At 44.6% G+C, this 23,134-nt stretch overlaps 1 protein-coding gene across 5 annotated transcripts in view; it reads left to right on the top strand.

The window, feature by feature from the left end:
• The window catches only part of LOC106570883 (DENN domain-containing protein 1A), a 145,624-nt gene extending 123,195 nt beyond the window's left edge, over positions 1 to 22,429 (top strand). For 2 of the 5 annotated variants that reach the window (XM_014143465.3, XM_014143453.3), the window contains 11 exons: positions 2,486 to 2,587; positions 2,717 to 2,804; positions 4,116 to 4,156; positions 4,353 to 4,424; positions 7,847 to 7,903; positions 8,549 to 8,713; positions 11,925 to 11,996; positions 14,695 to 14,765; positions 18,429 to 18,566; positions 19,394 to 19,628; positions 19,846 to 22,429. In XM_014143465.3, coding sequence (XP_013998940.2) covers positions 2,486 to 2,587; positions 2,717 to 2,804; positions 4,116 to 4,156; positions 4,353 to 4,424; positions 7,847 to 7,903; positions 8,549 to 8,713; positions 11,925 to 11,996; positions 14,695 to 14,765; positions 18,429 to 18,566; positions 19,394 to 19,628; positions 19,846 to 20,955 — 2,151 coding nt within the window. In that variant the 3' untranslated portion in view covers positions 20,956 to 22,429. The remainder of the gene's footprint in view (positions 1 to 2,485; positions 2,588 to 2,716; positions 2,805 to 4,115; positions 4,157 to 4,352; positions 4,425 to 7,846; positions 7,904 to 8,548; positions 8,714 to 11,924; positions 11,997 to 14,694; positions 14,766 to 18,428; positions 18,567 to 19,393; positions 19,629 to 19,845) is intronic. The other 3 variants (XM_014143472.3, XM_014143460.3, XM_014143479.3) reach the window with 3 other exon arrangements.
• The last annotated feature ends 705 nt before the right edge of the window (positions 22,430 to 23,134 follow it).

Below are 23,134 nucleotides of genomic sequence, written 5' to 3'. Positions count from 1 at the left end.
CCTTACCTTATCATGTTGAGTTAATGTCTAAACTAACCCTTACCTTATCATGTTGAGTTAATGTCTAAACTAACCCTTACTTTATCATGCTGAGTTAATGTCTAAACTAACCCTTACCTTATCATGCTGAGTTAATGTCTAAACTAACCCTTACCTTATCATGCTGAGTTAATGCCTAAACTTAACCTTAAATGTTACGTTTGAGAATCATGGATGAACGTCTAATTCTGACGTGAGACTGTGAGAGCTGGTAGGTATGAGAGCAGTGTTAGGTGTGTGTGTGTGTGTGTGTGTGTGTGTGTGTGTGTGTGTGTGTGTGTGTGTGTGTGTGTGTGTGTGTGTGGTGTGTGTGTGTGTGTGTGTGTGTGTGTGTGTGTGTGTGTGTGTGTGTGTGTGTGTGTGTGTGTGTGTGTGTGGATAGCGTGATGCGATCGGACAGTGCTAAGCTGCTATCAGCCCCCCACACTGACAGCTAATTAACAGGATGAGCCTCGGACTGCTGATGGAGAGGGAGAAAGAGAGAGACATAGGTAAGTAGAGAGAGAGAAAAACAATGGTAGAAGGAGAAAGAGGGGTAGAGATGGCTTATTAACATGTACAGTATACTGTACTCCTTGCAACATTCGTATACAGCACAGTTTTACTTAAGCAATAAGGCATGAGAACCCAGGGATTATAGTGTGAAAAACACCTGACTAAGTAAGGGTTATTCTTAGGCCCGACCTAGAGCGAAGGGAAACAGCCCTTAGGAGGGAGTTGTATACAATAATTATTCGGTTTGAGTGCCTTGTGCTTTTATAAAACTGTTGCCAACATATTTAAAAAAAAAGATTAACATTTGTTTCATTAAAAATATTATTTTAATGAGTAAATATGTTTTATTTCATCCTTCCACCAGATGATATAGTCCGGGGAAAAGCCAGTTATTAGTTCTGAAGTTGCTAGCCAGACAGGCTGGTCGCTCATTCTATTCATTCTATTGGAAATGGTTGGTATGCTAAGCAAATCATTGGCATGTAGCTATGCAGGCTAGCTACTTCTCTGCTAGCCAACTAAGGCTAACACACAATCACTTCAAGCAGCTGAAATGACAGAAAACAATGTCAATTTTTGTTTGTTTTACATTTGTTTCTATTGCCAATTATTTGTGGTTATCCATTATAATGATCCTGATAAATGATTTCGCCTGGCTTAGAGAAGCGGTCAGTCTCTTCTGGACATGTTCATATGGCACAATGGAGATCGCAAGAAAAAATACTGCAACGTTGCACAGGTCAGAGGGTCAGGCAGAAAGTTTTAGACAAATCCCCAATGTTGGAAACCTAATTCTAAGCTAGGCTACATGCATGGGGAGATAATGTCTTGACACTTTTTTCCAGGGGAGATGAAGTTTATGAATGGCCTGGCTGGACTTTGACAATTTAAATGGAACTGTTAACAGGCGTTGCACAGGGATTGTGATGAATAACTCCTTGCTATCAACCAATCAGCATCCAGGATCCAAACAAATCATTTTAGAAACATGTTTAAAGGAGCTACATGTAATATTCTCACATTGTATTTTACCAAATAAAAAAGTCAGAATTGGATGTTGGAAATTGGTTGTAAAGATGGGCTAGGGTTAGTGGTGATGTTCAGTATCTGGCCGTGGTGGATTAAGTGGCATCTCCCTTGGTGTCTTTCTCCTATTTCGCTCTTTCCTCCACCATTCTCTCTGTATGTTATCTTATTCTCACTGCTCTCAATTTCTCTTCTTCTCTACCTCTCCTCCTTCTCTTACGTACACATTCCAGAGGAGAGCAGCATTTGTCGAGGAAAGTTGGAGGAAAAATGTAATCCGTGCAAACAAACTGTAATACACACCTAAGACACACACACACACACACACACACACACAATGTTGGACACAGGGAACGTTACACTAATATAGTATGTCTAGTTCCACTCCTGCTGTCTAGTGTCTTACACAGCAGTGCCATCTAGTGGTCAAAATAGGTTTTCATACTCTACCTCCAAAAAAAGGAAACTATTTTTTTATTTTTTATTTCATCTTTATTTAACTAGGCAAGTCAGTTAAGAAAAAAATCTTATTTACAATGAAGGCCTACCCCGGGCCAAACCTGGACGACGCTGGGCCAATTGTGCGCCACCCTATGGGACTCCCAATCATGGCCGGATGTGATACAGCCTGGATTAGACCGCTGCGCCACTCGGGAGGCTATCTTTATTTAATTTACTGTAGTTTTGTTTTCTATTCAGCCTATTTGATTAAATGTTGTTCTTTAAACTTATAAAAAATATAAAAACGTATATAAAAAACAAAGATCACTTCATAGTCGTGGATTGGAAGAGGAACTCAATGTTGATATGTCAAACACGCACTTTAGTAACGGCCATTGTAAAAACACATTGAATGCCAAACCAGATCCAAGATGTCACTGGATATACTTCCTGCTGATTGGTCCATGTTTTTGTGTCCCTTCAGGGAGAGCCAATAACGTTCAGCGAGGAGGTCTTTGTGACCCACCGCTCCAGTGCCATGAGACAGTTCCTGCAGAACGCCATCCAGCTGCAGCTCTTCAAACAGGTACACACACACACACACACACACACACACACACAATAATAGGCAAACAAACACACACACACACACAATAATAGGCCCACACCCCACACCCCATTTATCATTGGAATAAACCTTTCTCCGTCTCTGTAGTTCATCGATGGCCGCTTGGACCTGCTGAACGCTGGTGAGGGCTTCAGTGATGTTTTCGAGGATGAGATCAACACGGGAGAGTATGCAGGTGTGAATACAAAACAAATTGACAAATCACTGTTAATACATGTTTAAGTGGCCTCTAACAGCGACACGCACGCACGTACGTACGTACGTACGCTCAGAAATTACTAGGTTGTTTAACTCGGTCTCAAAGCACTTGACTTGATCTTTGGTTGCGGACCGGCAGACATTTTATGCGCCTCCCAAGGTCACCATAAACCAGTAGGCACGAAACAGAAGTCAACGTTTTGAAACTGAAGTAGGCAACTCTCTGTCCAATAAGAATGCTCATTGATGTTCTCGGTTTAAAAATTTATTAAAAAAATTCAAGAATACTGCTATACAGGTTAATAATGGGACATGGGTTGGGGACATTGACTCCTCCACTGCTATAGACGTTAGTAATGGGACATGGGTTAGGGACATTGAGACGTCCACTGCTATAGACGTTAGTAATGGGACATGGGTTAGGGACATTGAGACGTCCACTGCTATAGACGTTAGTAATGGGACATGGGTTAGGGACATTGACTCCTCCACTGCTATAGACGTTAGTAATGGGACATGGGTTAGGGACATTGAGACGTCCACTGCTATAGACGTTAGTAATGGGACATGGGTTAGGGACATTGAGACGTCCACTGCTATAGACGTTAGTAATGGGACATGGGTTAGGGACATTGACTCCTCCACTGCTATAGACGTTAGTAATGGGACATGGGTTAGGGACATTGAGACGTCCACTGCTATAGACGTTAGTAATGGGACATGGGTTAGGGACATTGACTCCTCCACTGCTATAGATGTTAGTAATGGGACATGGGTTAGGGACATTGACTCCTCCACTGCTATAGACGTTAGTAATGGGACATGGGTTAGGGACATTGACTCCTCCACTGCTATAGATGTTAGTAATGGGACATGGGTTAGGGACATTGACTCCTCCACTGCTATAGACGTTAGTAATGGGGCATGGGTTAGGGACATTGAGACGTCCAATGCTATAGACGTTAGTAATGGGACATGGGTTAGGGACATTGACTCCTCCACTGCTATAGACGTTAGTAATGGGACATGGGTTAGGGCAGTGGAGGAGTCAGTGGTCCTAACTCATGTCCCATTACTAATCTGTATAGCAGGGGTTCCCAAATGTTTTGCTTTGCGACCCACCAATTAAGGTGTCTGTTGAGTCGTAACCCACCTTAAAGGTTGAGCAGTGAAAAAGCAGTCCCGACCCACAGTTTGGGAACCACTGCTCTGTAGAACATAGAATGTCCACTGTGTTAAGACATTGACCTTTCACCCCTGTGACCTCTCCTCTCTGTTAACTCCAAAGGCAGCGACAAAAACTACCACCAGTGGCTATTCACAGTAAAGGTAGGTCCTACATTTCAACCCATAAAAGTGCCCATATTTAACACAGTCACATGAGTAAATAAACTGTTGATTTCTCACATGCTGAGAGAGAAAGTTTAGGGACATTTTTTTATGACAGAAAACAATGGCAACATTTCTATGACTGTTGCCATGTAATTGTTAGCTGTGCCGCTAACAATGGCTTTGTCTCCAACAGAAAGGGGGCGGTGCTATCTTCAACACAGTGAGGACCAAGGCTAATCCGGCCATGAAAACAGTCTATAAGTTTGTAAGTGTCCCTCTATCATGACAATTACACCATGACACTCCCAAAATGTTTCACTGTTAACCTCTATGGGCTAGGTGGGACGCTGCGTCCCACCTACTCAATAGCCAGTTGAATCCTGTGGCGCGTTATTCAAATCCTTAGATATGCTATTACTTAAATTTTTCAAAAATATGACTATTTTACACCATGTTAAAGATAAGACTCTCGTTAATCTAACCACACTGTCCGATTTCAAAAAGTCTTTACAACGAAAGCAAAACATTAGATTATGTCAGCAGAGTACCGAGCCAGAAATAATCAGACACCCATTGTTCAAGCTAGCATATAATGTCACATAAACCCAAACCACAGCTAAATATAGCACTAACCTTTGATGATCTTCATCAGATGACAACCCTAGGACATTATGTTATACAATACATGCATGTTTTGTTCAATCAAGTTCATATTTATATCAAAAAACTGCTTTTTACATTAGCATGTGACTAGCATGTGACTAGCATTCCCACCGAACACTGCCGGTGAATTTACTAAATTACTCACGATAAACGTTCACAAAAAGCATAACAATTATTTTAAGAATTATAGATACAGAACTCCTCTATGCAGTCGATATGTCCGATTTTAAAATAGCTTTTCGGTGAAAGCACATTTTGCAATATTCTCAGTAGATAGCCCGGCATCACAGGGCTAGCTATTTAGACACCCAGCAGGTTTAGCACTCATCAAAGTCAGATTTACTATAAGAAAAATGTTCTTACCTTTGTTGTCTTCGTCAGAATGCACTCCCAGGACTTCTACTTCAATAACAAATGTTGGTTTGGTCCAAAATAATCCATCGTTGTATCCAAACAGCGGCGTTTTGTTCGTGCGTTCTAGACACTATCCTAAAGGCTAAATAAGGGTGACGAGCATGGCGCAATTCGTGACAAAATAATTCTAAATATTCCATTACCGTACTTCGAAGCATGTCAACCGCTGTTTAAAATCAATTTTTATGCAATTTTTCTCATAAAAAAGCGATAATATTCCGACCGGGAATCTGCGTTTAGATAAACAGACAAAGGAAAAGAAACCATTCGGTCGAAGCGGGCACGCGCCTAAGCCCATAGTACTCTGAGTGGCCACTTGCCAAAAGCGATAAAGTGTTTCAGCCAGAGCCTGCCTCGATATCGTTCAACGTTTTCCCGGGCTCTGAGACCCTATGGAAGACGTAGGAAGTGTCACGTTATTGCACAGATCCTGAGTCTTCAATAAAAAGAGCCAAGATGAAACACTACTTCTCAGACAGGCCACTTCCTGCTTGAAATCTTCTCAGGTTTTGGCCTGCCATAGGAGTTCTGTTATACTCACAGACACCATTCAAACAGTTTTAGAAACTTTAGGGTGTTTTCTATCCAAAGCCAATAATTATATGCATATTCTAGTTACTGGGCAGGAGTAGTAAGCAGATTAAATCGGGTACGTTTTTTATCCAGCCGTGCAAATACTGCCCCCTATCCCCAACAGGTTAACTGTCGCCATATTGCTGCCACTTTAAAGGGGCAATCTGCAGTTCAAACAATAACAAATTGGTATTGGTAAACAGCTTAGGGATGTGGCTGGAGAAATGTAACCACTCTCAAATTCATAGACAGCTCTGGATGCAAGGACTGACAATCCATGACATTCAAATTATAGCTTTAACCATGTTTTGAAGTTATATAGTGTTTGTTTACAATTACATTGTTTACAAACAATGGCGTAAAACAACCTTATATTTTGTGATCTGATGGAGTACAAGCGTTGAACTAAGCTCATGAGGCATCTGTAAGTTATTTTCTTCAAGAATCAATGGTTATATACACTCACCGGCTAGTTTATTAGGTACACCCATCTAGTACTGGGTCGTACCCCCCTTTGCCTCCAGAACAGCCTGAATTCTTCGGGGCATGCATTCTCCAAGGTGTCGGAAACGTTCGTTGCTCAATTGGTATCAAGGGACCTAACTTGTGCCAGGAAAACATTCCCCACACCAGTACACCACCTCCACCCGCCTGTACCATTGACACCAGGCAGGAGGGGTCCATGGAGTAATGCTGCTTATGCCAAATCCTGACTTTGACATCAGCGTGACGCAACTGTATTTGTCGGACCAGGCAATGTTTTTCCACTCCTCAAATGTCTACTGTTGGTGATTGTGTGCCCACTAGAGCTGCTTCTTGTTTTTAGCTGATAGGAGTGGAACCCGGTGTGGTCGTCTGCCACAAAAGCCCATCCGTGACAAGGACCAACGAGTTGTGTGTTCTGAGATGCCGTTCTGCACACCACTGTTGTACTGCGTCGTTATTTATTTGTTTGTGGCCCGCCTGGTAGCTTGCACAATTCTTGCCATTTTCCTTCAATATCTCTCATCAACGAGCTGTTTTTGCCCAGAGGACTGCTGCTGACTGGATGTTTTTGTTTTTCACACCATTGTAGGTAAACCATAGACACTGTCGTGCGTGAAAAGCCTAGCAGGGCGGCCATTTCTGAGATACTGGGTCCGGCGCGCCTGGCAGCGACAATCATACCACACTCAAAGTCGCTTAGGTCACTCATTTTGCCCATTCTAACGTTCAAACGAACAGTAACTGAACGCCTCTGCCTGTCTGCCTGCTTTATAAAGCAAGCCAAGGCCACATGACTCACTGTCTGTAGGAGGGGTGTACGGACAGCGTATTCAGACACCTTCCCTTTTTCCACGTTTTCTTACGTTACAGCCGTATTCTAAAATTGATTAAATTATTTTTGTCCTCATCAATCAACACACAATAGCCTATAATGACAAAGCAAAGCAGGTTTTTAGAATTTTTTGCAAATGTATCAAACATAAAAAACAGATACCTTATTTATGTAAGTATTCAGACCCTTTGCTTTGAGACTCGAAATTGAGCTCAGGTGCTTCCTGTTTCTATTAATCATCCTTGGTAAATTCAACTGATTGGACATGATTTGGAAAGGTACACCTGTCTATATAAGGTCCCACAGTTGACAGTACATGTCATAGCAAAAACCAAGCCATGAGGTCGACGGAACTGTCCGTAGAGCTCCGAGGCAGGATTGTGTCGAGGCACAGATCTGGGGAAGGGTACCAAAACATTTCTGCAGCATTGAAGGTCCCCAAGAACACAGTGGCCTCAATCATTCTTTAATGGAAGAAGTTTGGAACCACCCAGATTCTTCCTAGTTCTGGCATCCCAGCCAAACTGAGCAATCGGGGGAGAAGGGCCTTGTTCAGGGAGGTGACCAAGAACTTGATGGTCACTCTGACAGAGTCCAAAAATGGATGTAGCTACTGCTGATTGCCCCTTTAAAGGTAGAACGCAAGATGACTCCTGACTTACAGACATCAACAGAAACAAAATCTGCTAAATAACCCCTTGTGTGTTTTCCCTCCAAAGGCTAAAGATCATGCCAGGATGGGGATAAAGGAAGTCAAGAGCCGACTAAAGCAAAAGGTACCTAGTTCTCTGTGTTCAGCGTTTGGGTTTTGTTAACCTTTATCAACGTGTAAATTTACATTTGTCTTTGGTCCAAATCACCGCCTGAAGAACAACTTCACAGAACACAACTGGCACACACACACACGCGCACACACAAATGCGCTGCCACTCAATGGACGACAGAATTCACTCTGATGGTTTTTCCTCTCCCACACCTGACTGTCACTTATCCTTCCGCTGTTTGTTCATCTCTCCAACCTGATCCCCTTAACTTGACCCTCTCAACTTGACCTTCTGTTGACCTCTCACCTTTCAACTTGACCCTCCAACTTGACCATCTTTACTTCTGGTGCAATTCTGCTCCTTCATCTTGGTCCTCTCCCTCCCTCTCTCACACCCTTTCTCCAAATATGGCCCTATTCTGTTCCTTAAATCCTCTAACATCTATCTGCCTCTCTAACCCCTATTTGGCCCTCCTTTTATCCTGCTTTGGCCGTCCCCTACCCTCATACCCCTCATCTATGCCCCCCCCCTCCACTATAGCCCTGTAGGGCCTCCTCCCTCGACCTCCCACTCCCCCTCTCCCTGCATGGAGACCATCACCACCACTACCCCCTCCAGCCACGCCAACCTCCTCCGTATTCTTGTGCCCCTCTCCAGGAGCTGGCAGAGAACGGCTACTCCTCGACAGTGGGCACTGGTGGCACAGGAACGGGCACCGGGGAGGAGGGCACCACTGCCGGGTCGCCCACCTCCACAGACGGAAAGGACGGCAGCGCCCGCACCTGGGACGAACGGCGGCCTATCACTGTGCACTTTGGACAGGTGGGTGAGAGGAAGAGGAGGGATAGAAAGGGGGGTGAGTTTGAGAGGTCTGTGTGTGTGTGTGTGTGTGTGTGTGTGTGTGTGTGTGTGTGTGTGTGTGTGTGTGTGTGTGTGTGTTAATGCCTCCTATACTGTAAGTCTGAAAAACCATAAGCAACATATAAAACCTCTCATATCTTCAACTGTCTGATCTCTCCTCACTGACTGTCAATCTGTTGGACTGACTGTTTTATTGCTGCTATATTTAGGAATGACATATATGCTCCTAAAAGAACACTCTACTGTCCTATAGTCACAGTTGTCTATAACAGTTGTTTAAAGAAAAGTCTCCCCCAGTCTGTACTATTTACAGTCATCATTATAACTATAGAAATATAGAAATATCTATCTGATTAACACAGTGCGACTGTCCTCCATATTCTACTGTGCTGTCAGTTCTATCATTTTATCACAATCGTTGTTAATGGTTCTCTATTGTTCCATCTCTTTTGTTGCATTCATTCCTTGTCATTTCTCATGTTTCACACGCTCTATCATGCATGTCTCTGAGTCTCCACTCGCTTTGATCCATCCTGTCATCCATGTCTCTGAGTCTCCACTCGCTTTGATCCATCCTGTCATCCATGTCTCTGAGTCTCCACTCCCTCTGATCCATCCTGTCATCCATGTCTCTGAGTCTCCACTCGCTCTGATCCATCCTGTCATCCATGTCTCTGAGTCTCCACTCCCTCTGATCCATCCTGTCATCCATGTCTCTGAGTCTCCACTCCCTCTGATCCATCCTGTCATCCATGTCTCTGAGTCTCCACTCCCTCTGATCCATCCTGTCATCCATGTCTCTGAGTCTCCACTCGCTCTGATCCATCCTGTCATCCATGTCTCTGAGTCTCCACTCGCTCTGATCCATCCTGTCATCCATGTCTCTGAGTCTCCACTCGCTCTGATCCATCCTGTCATCCATGTCTCTGAGTCTCCACTCCCTCTGATCCATCCTGTCATCCATGTCTCTGAGTCTCCACTCCCTCTGATCCATCCTGTCATCCATGTCTCTGAGTCTCCACTCGCTCTGATCCATCCTGTCATCCATGTCTCTGAGTCTCCACTCGCTCTGATCCATCCTGTCATCCATGTCTCTGAGTCTCCACTCCCTCTGATCCATCCTGTCATCCATGTCTCTGAGTCTCCACTCCCTCTGATCCATCCTGTCATCCATGTCTCTGAGTCTCCACTCCCTCTGATCCATCCTGTCATCCATGTCTCTGAGTCTCCACTCCCTCTGATCCATCCTGTCATCCATGCCTCTGAGTCTCCACTCACTTTGATCCATCCTTTGTTCCTCTTCTTCATTTGTTCCTCCTTTTCTTTGCTTTGCATGTGTGTGTTCAGTTTATCTAGTATAAAATCAAATGGACATTTCTAAACGTAATAATACCATTGGATCTAATTTCTAAACATAATAATACTATTGGATCTCGTTTCTAAACAATAATAGCATTGGATCTCAGTTAAACCATTCCACTAGTTAGTGTCTAGCAACCCTAACTAAGCTGGAGTGAAATCAAGCGTAATACTTTACAGTCAACATAAAATAAATACAAATCTAATCAATACTTAGTCGACATACTCCAAGACATAAAGTTTTATTAAAGCTGTAAACAAGGAGAAGGTTAAAAGACCCTCTGGTCTGAAAAGCATCTCAACCACAGTCACCCACGTTGTCACCATGACCACAGGGGACTCCAAGACACATCACCGTGACGACGGTAACACCGTTCATTATGTCGCTATGGTAACCCCCCCAGTAGCCCTCATGCCTCTGCCTCCTCCGCTGCTATGAAGAGAGAAAAGAGGGGGGTGAGAAGAGAGATGGGAGGGAGATACCGAGAGAGAGAGAACATCTTTGAGGTGTTGCTCCCAGCACCATCCATCCATCTCTCTTCCTCTCATTAGAGCACTGAATAATTAGGACACACACGTCCTCTCTCTTTCTAATATACACACACACCTGTCAGGACAACATTCGTAAAAAGCATTGTCATCCGCAACGAGGATAGTGTCAGTTAGCTGAGACTTTGTTCAAGGAGGGCCTAGCAACATCTGTTTTTGTGTTGGTTGTCTAATGTAGTTGTGTGGTGGGGATTGTCTGGTGGGGGTTGTGTGGTGGGGGTTGTCTAATGTGGTTGTGTGGTGGGGATTGTCTGGTGGGGGTTGTGTGGTGGGGGTTGTCTAATGTGGTTGTGTGGTGGGGATTGTCTGGTGGGGGTTGTGTGGTGGGGGTTGTCTAATGTGGTTGTGTGGTGGGGATTGTCTGGTGGGGGTTGTGTGGTGGGGGTTGTCTAATGTGGTTGTGTGGTGGGGATTGTCTGGTGGGGGTTGTGTGGTGGGGGTTGTCTAATGTGGTTGTGTGGTGGGGATTGTCTGGTGGGGGTTGTCCGGTGGGGTTTGTCTGATGTGGTTGTGTGGTGGGGGTTGTCTAATGTGGTTGTCTGGTGGGGGTTGTCTAATGTGGTTGTCTGGTGGGGGTTGTCTAATGTGGTTGTCTGGTGGGGGTTGTCTAATGTGGTTGTGTGGTGGGGGTTGTCTGATGTGGTTGTGAGGTGGGGGTTGTCTGATGTGGTTGTGAGGTGGGGGTTGTGTGGTGGGGGTTGTGTGGTGGGGGTTATCTGATGTGGTTGTCTGGTGGGGGTTGTCTGATGTGGTTGTCTGGTGGGGGTTGTGTGGTGGGGGTTGTCTGATGTGGTTGTCTGGTGGGGGTTGTGTGGTGGGGGTTGTCTGATGTGGTTGTGTGGTGGGGGTTGTCTGATGTGGTTGTGTGGTGGGGGTTGTCTGATGTGGTTGTGTGGGGGGGTGCGGGGTTGTGGGGGGGGGCTGATGTGGTTGTGTGGTGGGGGGCGATGTGGGGGGGGGGAGGGGTGGGGGTTGTGTGGTGGGGCTGTCTGATGTGGTTGTGTGGTGGGGGTTGTCTGATGTGGTTGTGTGGTGGGGGTTGTGTGATGGGGGTTGTGTATTGGTAGGCAGGGATGCAGACTAAATAAGGAATATGTGAGACTGTGGGTCACTCCATCTGAAGATTAAACAAATATGTACATGTAATGTAGTGTGGTGTGTGTGTGTGTGTAAGTGCATGCATATACAGAATGTTTGTGTGTGTACATTATCATGTCCCTCCATTGTTATTTATGTGTGTGACCCCTGGGTGTCTCTGGTGCAGCCCCTCCGAGAGCCTCCCACTCGGCCCACTCGGCCCCCTCCTCCCAGGCTCCAATGCGGCAACTCGCGGCCCGTGAGTACCTGCCCACTCTACCCCTCTACCTCTCGTCTCTGGCCTTGGCACCTGAGTTTGTGGTTTGGAGTTTGTGTGTGCGTGCGTGTTTATCGACTGGTATACTGTCAGAGTATGCATCACGGGCAGGTAGCCTAGCGGTTAGAGTTGCTGGTTCAAATCCCCGAGCCGGCAAGGTGGAAAAATCTGCCCTTCTGCCCTTGAGCAAGGCAGTTAACCCACAACCATAACTGCTACCCAGGTGCCGATGACGTGGATGTTGATTAAGAGGGGTTGTGTTAAATGTGGAAGACACATTTCACTTGAATGCATTCAGTTGGAAAGCTGACTAGGTATCCCCCTTTCCTTTCCTAACGTTGACTGGAGAGACTGATCCACTCCCATTCATTCACCTGATCTTTCTGCTCTGTTTCAGTGTGTATACCTGAGTTACCTCCTGTGTGTGTGCGAGCGTGCGTGCGTGCGTGTGTGTGTGTGTGTGTGTGTGTGTGTGTGTGTGTGTGTGTGTGTGTGTGACCGCTGGTGAACAGCTCTTTAACAGTTACTTAAACTCATGGCTGCTCTGTCGTATGTTACACTGGCCTGAGCTATTTCTCTGGAGCTTCTGTAATGCTTCTCTTCACACACATTTCCCTTCAATCCTAGGCCTGGTCCCGAGGACCTACAGGCTTTGGTTCCATCCCAGCGATAACAGATTTAATATAAGGGCTTAATGACTATTTGAAGAATAGGTTTATTAGTGCCAGGCGGGAAGAAAAGCCTGCACCCCCTCTAGATATCCCAGGGTTGATGAACACTGTTCTATCGGGCAATGTCTGGTTCATCTACTACAGAATGTACCACCTATATCACTGCATGAGTCTTTAATATCTCTCTATCGTCGTTGCAACGTCTTTTAAACCAAAAATACATATTTTCAGCCTCTTTTCATAATATCTATATTTCTGTCTGAGATGAATTAGCATGTTTACTATCATTACATATTCCTATAAAGGAGTGATGTGGGCTTTACACCAAGTCTTTTTCTAATGGGTTTTGAATAGAAAGACACATTTAAAGGTACGTTTTAGAGCATCCACATATCGCTCGCGCAAGCGCACCCCCCCCATATGACCTCCCTCCCTGCTCAGGATTAATTAAGGCTTTCACCTTTTACACCCATCCCTCCCTTTCCTCTCTTCTTTCTCCTCTCACTCTCTACCTCACTATTGTTTCCCAGTCTCTATTGTTTCCAAGACTCTATTGTTTCCCAGTTTCTATTGTTTCCCAGACTCTATTGTTTCCCAGACTCTATTGTCTCCCAGTTTCTATTGTTTCCCAGTTTCTATTGTTTCCAAGACTCTATTGTCTCCCAGTTTCTATTGTTTCCAAGACTCTATTGTTTCCCAGTTTCTATTGTTTCCCAGTTTCTATTGTTTCTCAGTCTCTATTGTTTCCCAGACTCTATTGTTTCCCAGTCTCTATTGTTTCCCAGTCTCTATTGTTTCCCAGTCTCTATTGTTTCCCAGACTCTATTGTTTCCCAGTCTCTATTGTTTCCCAGTCTCTATTGTTTCCCAGACTCTATTGTTTCCCAGTCTCTATTGTTTCCCAGTCTCTATTGTTTCCCAGTCTCTATTGTTTCCCAGTCTCTATTGTTTCCCAGACTCTATTGTTTCCCAGTTTCTATTGTTTCCCAGTTTCTATTGTTTCCCAGACTCTATTGTTTCCCAGTCTCTATTGTTTCCCAGTCTCTATTGTTTCCCAGTCTCTATTGTTTCCCAGTCTCTATTGTTTCCCAGTTTCTATTGTTTCCCAGTTTCTATTGTTTCCCAGTCTCTATTGTTTCCCAGACTCTATTGTTTCCCAGTTTCTATTGTTTCCCAGTTTCTTTTGTTTCCCAGTTTCTATTGTTTCCCAGACTCTATTGTTTCCCAGTTTCTATTGTTTCCCAGTTTCTATTGTTTCCCAGTTTCTATTGTTTCCCAGACTCTATTGTTTCCCAGTTTCTATTGTTTCCCAGTTTCTATTGTTTCCCAGTTTCTATTGTTTCCCAGTCTCTATTGTTTCCCAGTCTCTATTGTTTCCCAGACTCTATTGTTTCCCAGTTTCTATTGTTTCCCAGTCTCTATTGTTTCCCAGTCTCTATTGTTTCCCAGACTCTATCTATTGTTTCCCAGTCTCTGTTGTTTCCCAGACTCTTAATGAAGAGAGCTCTCCTCTATAGGCCAGCTGATGCCCCCCCCCCCCCCCCCCCCACACACACACACACACACACTCATTTGTCTTGTAGTTCTTCCCTTACCTACCTCCCCCCACTGAGTTTGACCCTCTGGGTTGGGGGCAGCTGGAAATACCAGATTACATTTGACCTCTAACCCCTCACTCAACCCCATGACATCTGACCCCACCTGGTCTCAGGTGGTAGCTGTAGGGTTGATATGTTATGACACATCCTCCCCCATCCAAGGTTTAGGGTTCACCACATTTTTTTTGCAGAATGTCTTTGGTGTCAGACAGGAGAAGGTCACTATATTCTGTGACATTTTACCTATCAACTGATATTCACATACGGGCTAATATCTAAGCATGTGTATTGACATATCAACATGCATATGGGCTAACATATGTGCACAATATTTTTTGTGTCTGTGTCCGTTAGTGTAACTTGCCTCGATTGGAATAGTTTGTTTGTGATTAAATTTTTTACATTTCCACAGGCCCGTCCACCCAGGCCTCAGGTGGCCAAGAGACCTCGCAGCAACGTGGGCCTGGAGAGTAGCCCTGAACAGTAAGACCACCAAGCTACACTATACCCATCCTCATCATCACCATCATCGTCATCATCTAGTTCCTCATAAACTACACTATACACATCCTCAAATCACCCATCTTCATCATCATCACCTAGTTCCTCATAATCTACACTATACACATCCTCAAATCACCCATCTTCATCATCACCATCATCTTCATCACCTAGTTCCTTATAAGCTACACTATACACATCCTCATCACCCATTTTCATCATCGCCATCAACTTCATCACCTAGTTCCTTATAAGCTACACTTTACACATCCTCAAATCACCCATCTTCATCATCATCTTCATCACCTAGTTCCTTATAATCTACACTATACACATCCTCATCACCCATCTTCATCACCTAGTTCCTCAGAATCTACACTGTACACATCCTCATCACCCATCTTCATCATAATCTTCATCACCTAGTTCCTTATAAGGTGCACTATACACATCCTCATCACCCATCTTCATCATCATCTTCATCACCTAGTTCCTTATAAGGTACACTATACACATCCTCAAATCACCCATCTTCATCATCATCTTCATCACCTAGTTCCTTATAAGGTACACTATACACATCCTCATCACCCATCTTCATCATCATCTTCATCACCTAGTTCCTTATAATCTACACTATACACATCCTCATCACTCATCTTCATCATCGCCATCATCTTCATCACCTAGTTCCTCATATTCTACAACATACACATCCTCAAATCACCTATCTTCATCATCACCATCACCTTCATCACCTAGTTCCTTATAAGCTACACTATATACATCCTCAAATCACCCATCTTCATCATCACCACTATCTTCATCAGCTAGTTCCTTATAATCTACACTATACACATCCTCATCACCTAGTTCCTCATAATCTACACTATACACATCCTCATCACCAATCTTCATCACCTAGTTCCTTATAATCTACACTATACACATCCTCAAATCACCCATCATCATCATCTTCATCACCTAGTTCCTTATAATCTACACTATACACATCCTCATCACCCATCTTCATCACCTAGTTCCTTATAATCTACACTATACACATCCTCATCACCTAGTTCCTCATAATCTACACTATACACATCCTCATCACCTAGTTCCTCATAATCTACACTATACACATCCTCATCACCAATCTTCATCACCTAGTTCCTTATAATCTACACTATACACATCCTCATCACCCATTTTCATCATCATCTTCATCACCTAGTTCTTTATAATCTACACTATACACATCCTCATCACCCATCTTCATCACCTAGTTCCTTATAATCTACACTATACACATCCTCATCACCTATCTTCATCACCTAGTTCCTTATAATCTACACTATACACATCCTCATCACCCATCTTCATCATCATCTTCATCACCTAGTTCCTTATAATCTACACTATACACATCCTCATCACCCATCTTCATCACCTAGTTCCTCAGAATCTACACTATACACATCCTCATCACCCATCTTCATCATAATCTTCATCACCTAGTTCCTTATAAGGTGCACTATACACATCCTCATCACCCATCTTCATCATCATCTTCATCGCCTAGTTCCTTATAAGGTACACTATACACATCCTCAAATCACCCATCTTCATCATCATCTTCATCACCTAGTTCCTTATAAGGTACACTATACACATCCTCATCACCCATCTTCATCATCATCTTCATCACCTAGTTCCTTATAAGGTACACTATACACATCCTCATCACCCATCTTCATCACCTAGTTCCTTATAATCTACACTATACACATCCTCATCACCTAGTTCCTCATAATCCACACTATACACATCCTCATCACCCATCTTCATCACCTAGTTCCTCATAATCTACACTATACACATCCTCATCACCCATCTTCATCACCTAGTTCCTTTATAATCTACACTATACACATCCTCATCACCTAGTTCCTCATAATCTACACTATACACATCCTCATCACCTAGTTCCTCATAATCCACACTATACACATCCTCATCACCCATCTTCATCACCTAGTTCCTTATAATCTACACTATACACATCCTCATCACCCATCTTCATCACCTAGTTCCTTATAATCTACACTATACACATCCTCATCACCTAGTTCCTCATAATCCACACTATACACATCCTCATCACCCATCTTCATCACCTAATTCCTTATAATCTACACTATACACATCCTCATCACCAATCTTCATCACCTAGTTCCTTATAATCTACACTATACACATCCTCATCACCCATCTTCATCAGCTAGTTCCTTATAATCTACACTATACACATCCTCATCACCTAGTTCCTCATAATCCACACTATACACATCCTCATCACCAATCTTCATCACCTAGTTCCTCATAATCTACACACTTACCGAGGTCTGCAACTACAACAAATTGTTTTAGTTTTCATTTGGACAGGGTTCTCCAGCTCCAGTCCTGGATAGATACTGGATGTGCAGGCTTTTGCTCAAGCCCTGCTGTAATCCAAAAATGAAGAACACAATTAGTTGATTATTTTGGACTGGAGTTGGAGAACCCTGTCCTATACTAATAATGAAGAACTTGCAACTATACACACTACCATGTTATTGACACATACACAAACACTTCATCTACATACTCACTACCAGAAACACACATATTATCCACAGTATAATGTATGCAGATACACACCATGATATCCCTGGAAATCCTCTATTTATGTTGGTACTCAGCCCCACAGTCCCAGAAGCATAATCCTCTATTTATGTTGGTACTCAGCCCCACAGTCCCAGAAGCATGTATGAGAGCTTCTGAGGGCTAGTGTAGCATGAAGCTAACCATTGGGAGTTAGCCAATTTCACAGTCTCCTGAGGTGTAGAGTAGCATGAAGTTAACCATTCGGCGTTAGCCAACTATTCCCAATAAATTACACCTCGGGGTTTTCAGTTCATCTAGTGTGTGTTTGTGATGTAACTGTGAGAAAGGTTCAATCAAATATTCATGGAGTTTTTAGGCTGGACTTGGCCACTAGATTAACAAAGCTGTAACAATCTAAGTGTGTTATTCAAAGGTTGTGGGAATACTTATTTGTTTTTTTTAATACAATGCGTGGGTCTAATCCTGAATGCTGATTGGTTAAAACCACTTGATTGAAGACCCACAGACTACACTCAGACTCACGTTTGGTGAAGTCGACAGATGTTTGCTGCCCTCTTGTGGCCTATGAAAAGAAGTTGTTGGATTGGTCTGATTTTACCAATGAAGAAAAATATGTCACAGGCCAAGACTGAGATTTCTCTCTTTCTGTCTTTTTCAATCATCTCTCCATTTCTCACACCTTACTGAAAAACAAAGAAATCATTCAATCAAATGAAAGTGTTCTGTTCTGTATCTATCAGTCATACATAAATTATTTTTTAAAGATAACATTTCACACAAAATCATCTGATATACAAAAAATGATTCAATTTTCTTTCTCTTTGTCTGTCTCTCTTTTCTTCTCTCCCTCCTCTCGCTCTCTCTCTCACTCTCGCTGCTCTGTGTGGGATATGGGATATCTCTTTATCTCTCCTTCCTTTTCTATCTCTGTCATTCCCTTTCACTTTCTTTCTCTCTCTGCCTATCTACCTCCCCCAGTGGTGGCCGTCCCACACGTCACTACACAGTCTTTCTGTCCGAGGACTCATCAGGCGACGAGCTGCAGCACGAAGACGACTCCATTGCCAGCTTCCCCGAGAACTTTCTCTTCTCTGCCCCCTTCGAATGGTCACCCCTGTACGCTGCACTCCTACCTATGATAATGCACTCACTTCATTGTGTAGTGCTTCTTTGATTGGCTTATCTCCGTCCGGCTCGATGCGTGATTGGGCGTGCACTCTTCCAATGTTTTTTCTTTGATTGTTTTCCGATTGGCTGAACACGATCTCTTTCTGCTGTCTGAGTTAAGTTTTGTGGTCCATCTCTCAAATGGTTTTTGGCTCCATTGCCAGCGAACATTATAATCTGCTGCAATAGTAGCTTATCATGTAGCAAAAAAAAGCAGGCCTCAGTCAGGCAAGTGTAGCGACAGCAAGTGTAGAGACAGATTGCCGTTCAAGCTGGCATAAATACAGCATCATTCGTTTGCATCATATGATGTAGGATGTATTTCTGCCTGCTTGAACGGCAGTAAGCTCAGGTACACATGAAAACATGACATGTCCCTGAGAATTGATAGAACATCGCTCAGATATGCACAGAATTGATATAACATTCAAAATGGTTGAATCTTTCCTTTAATAATCGTATATATGTGCCGGGACTATAACAGTGTAACTGCACACAGGGGTGGTTAACTCCAGTCCTCGGGGTTCTGATTGGTGTCACACTTTTTCTCCATCCCTAGTAAACACAGCTGATTAATTAAATTGTATTCTAAACAGAAGATCATGATTGGTGTCACAGTTTTGCCTCCAACAATCAACTAATCAGGCCCCTAAGAACTGGAATTGCCCACCCCTGTCAACAGTTTACTGTACTGCATGTGACAATATTAATTATGTGCAACTGTGCGTGCAACTGTGCACACATGCATGTAACTAATTAAATAATTTGTCCGACAGGCCGCCTCCTTACCGCTCCCTGAAAGAGGCGGAGGAGGGGGAGGAGCCCATCAGCGGCCCCTGCTACACAGCCCCGCCCAGCCCAGTGATGGAGAAGTTTGCTGATATCAACCTGCTGGGGAACATGTTCAGCTGCTTGGACGAGCCTGAGGGACAGCAACTCAGCCTGGCCAAGAGCCTGGAGGACCTCCGCACACCCAAAGACCCCCAGGAGCAGCAGAAATTAATCTACCAGGTACCAGAGGACACATGGGACGTGGTGGCTACAGACCTGGATCAAAAATGGATTTCAGGGGTCTGAAACTCCCGGTTTGCTTGCCAAAAACAGCCCACGGGCCAGTTAAAAAAATTGTTAGATTTCTGTGGTCCATTATCTATACTCATGTTACGTTATATAGCATTTGATGTACAGGTTATCATCTGTTTTGTTCTCTTGTTTCTTCCCTCTGTAGCGGATGGACCTGAGTGGCACCCTTCCAGGCCTCAAGCACTCCAACCCCTACAACAAGATGTGGAGCATGCATGGGCAGGATGATATGGCCATGTCCGGCCGGGTGTCTCCGAATTGGGACCGACCCCTGTCCGTGCCCCCCCCTGACCTGGAAGAGCTGCGGCCCCCTAGCCGAGAGAGCTTCGGTCCCGGGGTCCTCGAGCGGCCGGATCTCTTCACCACCCCCAGCCAAGGGGAGTGCATCACCATCCCCCGCCCCCAGGGGAGGAAAACCCCAGAGCCAGGTAAGGTCTTGGGTCCGCCACCAGTGCCCCAGCCCCGGACCAAGCCGGGGGTGGTGGGGGATGGTGGGACCACTACAGCAGGGGGGCAGGAGTTCCGGCAGGCCCTTGGGATGGGGGGTGACCTGATGCTGCAGCCCACCAAGATGGATTTCAATGATGGGGAGGATGTGGACCTGCTCAGCCTCCTGGACCCCCTGAACAACCCGGCCCAGACCACCACCACCCCAGCCTTGGCAGGGGAAGGAGCAGACTCCCGGTCCAGTGCCGAACCTCCGTCCTCCAGGCCTGTTCTCCCACCACGTCCCTACCCTCAGAGCCTGCCCCCCTTCCACCAACACATGCCCCTGAACCCCTTTACCCCGCCCCTCGGCTACTCCACCCACAGACACTACTCGCCCACCGTAGCGGGGAATCCCTTCGGCAGTGGTGCCTACGGGCCTCCCGCCTCCGCCTATTTCCACGCCTCCCCCCATGGTCACCCTCCTCACCCTCTTTCTACAATGCCGGGGCTCTACAGACTGTCCTCCCCCGTGGGGTCTAACCTCCCTCCTGGTATGGGATCCATGCGGTCTGCCTTCCCCAATCATGGCGGTCCTCCCCCCACCTCCTCAGGCAGCCACCATGCTCTCTCTAACCTGTTGGACTCCCCCTCGGCCCCCACCCCTAGCCTCGCCCCTAGGGTACTGCCAAAGCCTCCCAACACTGCAGAGGACTCCAACGAGACTCAGGATCCCTTTGGGGACCTTCTGGCCATGGCTAAGCCGGCCGCTGCACCACCTAAAAAGAAGGTAGAGGGCCTTCGGGGGAAGTGGGAGACTTTTGACTAACCCCCCTTTCCTTACTTTCCACGTGTGGGCGTTGTCTTATTCACCTCTTCCCTGCACCAGCTTATGCTGCTGACCAATGAGTAACAAAGTCTGTGTGTCAGGCGACCAATCAAGAGGCTGGGTTCCAAGCTGTCCCCTCCCCCGTCTCCCCCTCTGCTAAATGTCGGAGTTCAGACCTCACTCTTTCTCTCTCTCTCCCTCTCTCTCCCCCTCTCTCTATCTCTCTCTCTATGTCTGTTTCTCTCTCTCTCCTTTCTCTCGTCCTTCAGTCTGGAATGGGACTCTCAACCCGGCCTTGCTTCTTTCAGTACGCTGTATATGCCAACCATGCACAGCCCATGCTAGCGCGCTCTTGCACAGTATCCCTTGGTGTTAGCGGTGTGTGTTCAATGCCTTCACTTAGACGTTAGCTTAGCTCAAACTGGAAGGCGTGTGGCCTCTAAAACACATCTTGACTCTATCCTGGGACCCGGCACCAAAAGGCCATCATGTCTCAGAAACTGTCAGAGCCGTGTCTGTTGCTACGATGGTAATGCTAATCATTAGAGTAGCTAGTAGTTTGTGGATTTCCCAGCTTAGCGGTGTTATAGTCCGATCTGTGGCACATCACTAACATGCAGTCCGTCCACCCTCAATGTGTTCAGCGGCGTCATGTTTTTAGAGGAAACTCTCGAATGATACATGATTTTGTTTGCCTGGACTAACTAATGGACCGTTGTCATTGACTGAAGCAAATCCACCAGAACATTTTGGCTGAACGGGGTTGGTTGTGGACCTTGGTTTACATTATGCCGGTTACAGCAATCTTTCAGGTGAAACTTTTGCTAATTCATTTGTCAAACTTTAAGAAGCCATGATTGTAAATTCCTATGTTGTAGGAGAGGAATATAGAACAATCATGTTTGCTATTTAAACTCATCCCATGTATTCCCTTTTCCCCTTGTTGATTTTGGCCTTATTCTAAGTGTTATCATGTTTTCTGTGTCTGAGGACAGTGATTATCTACTACTGAGTCACTGGCTGCTTGCTCAGTGTGCTGCTACTATGTGTGCAAGAGTGAAAAGTATGTACCGACAAAATGGATACCGTTGTCGGTTGCGATTGCAATCGATTGCCAGTGCGCTTCCGTTTGGATCCGAAATGACTCAAATCAGGACCTAGACCAAGAACTAAGACGACACTAGTCTGTGACACTATAAGACATTTGTCCCGACAACTGCTACAAATAAACCCCCACCACCTTGTGGGTAATCACATTCATGGAGTCATAGGGGCTAACATTTGGGAGAACGCCTACATGCTAATGCTAAAGGCTAACGGTGTTGTGGAAGATACAGTAAGGCTGTGGAGCAAAAACATGTCAAATGATGTCTGTGGAAAATTTAATTGGAACACATCTTGGTCCTTGCTTTGTGTGTAGAGGGAACAAAATAGAATGTACAGTGTATGATTGATTAAAGAGAGATATCAAGTACTGTGTCGGCTAATACTAGAAACATTAAGTAAAGTTTCATCTTTTGGAACTCCTTCTCAGTTAGACAACGCTTTTCTCCTCTCTGGTCACAACAGCTTATGGAGAAAAGATTCCATTGAATCTGTGGGATACTTCACAAAACATGACTAATGAGTTAGCAAGAACTTCAGTGACATTTAAGTCTTTCTTAGTCCATCCTGAAATGGTTTGCAAAATATTTCCCCCAGTTTTAGACGATGATTCACCTATACTGCAATATGCATTTATAATATGGACATTTTAAATGATTTCGTCAAAAAGGTTTGCAAAATAAAGCCAAAATACAGACTTTTCTCTGAAGCACGGTGTTAGTGACGTTGATTAGCTAGTCATACATTACTCAAGTTAGCGATAATTCATTCACAAGTGATTAGTAATAATTTGCTGTCAATATTTACCTGGCTATATCTAGGCATCCCTAAGTATTCATTGTGTTTATAAGAAACCTTGATTTTACCAGAGCCTACAATCATTAGTACTGCACTCACCCCTAGTATTCATTGAATAATAATAATAATAATACATGGGATTTATATATCGCTTTTCAAGGAACCCTATGGTTTGTATGCACCTTTCTTAGGGGCTGTGGTAACTTTTGATCGACAATACATTTGAAGTGTGGTTTAAGAATCCGAGCAATGCATTAAGTTAAATCTCACTCTCACA

This window comes from Salmo salar, chromosome 01, assembly GCF_965601325.2.
Source record: "Salmo salar chromosome 01, fSalSal1, whole genome shotgun sequence".
In the NCBI taxonomy this organism is placed as follows: Eukaryota; Metazoa; Chordata; class Actinopteri; order Salmoniformes; family Salmonidae; genus Salmo; species Salmo salar.
Note: the sequence above shows the minus strand (reverse complement) of the source record. Positions and strands in the feature narration are given on the sequence as shown.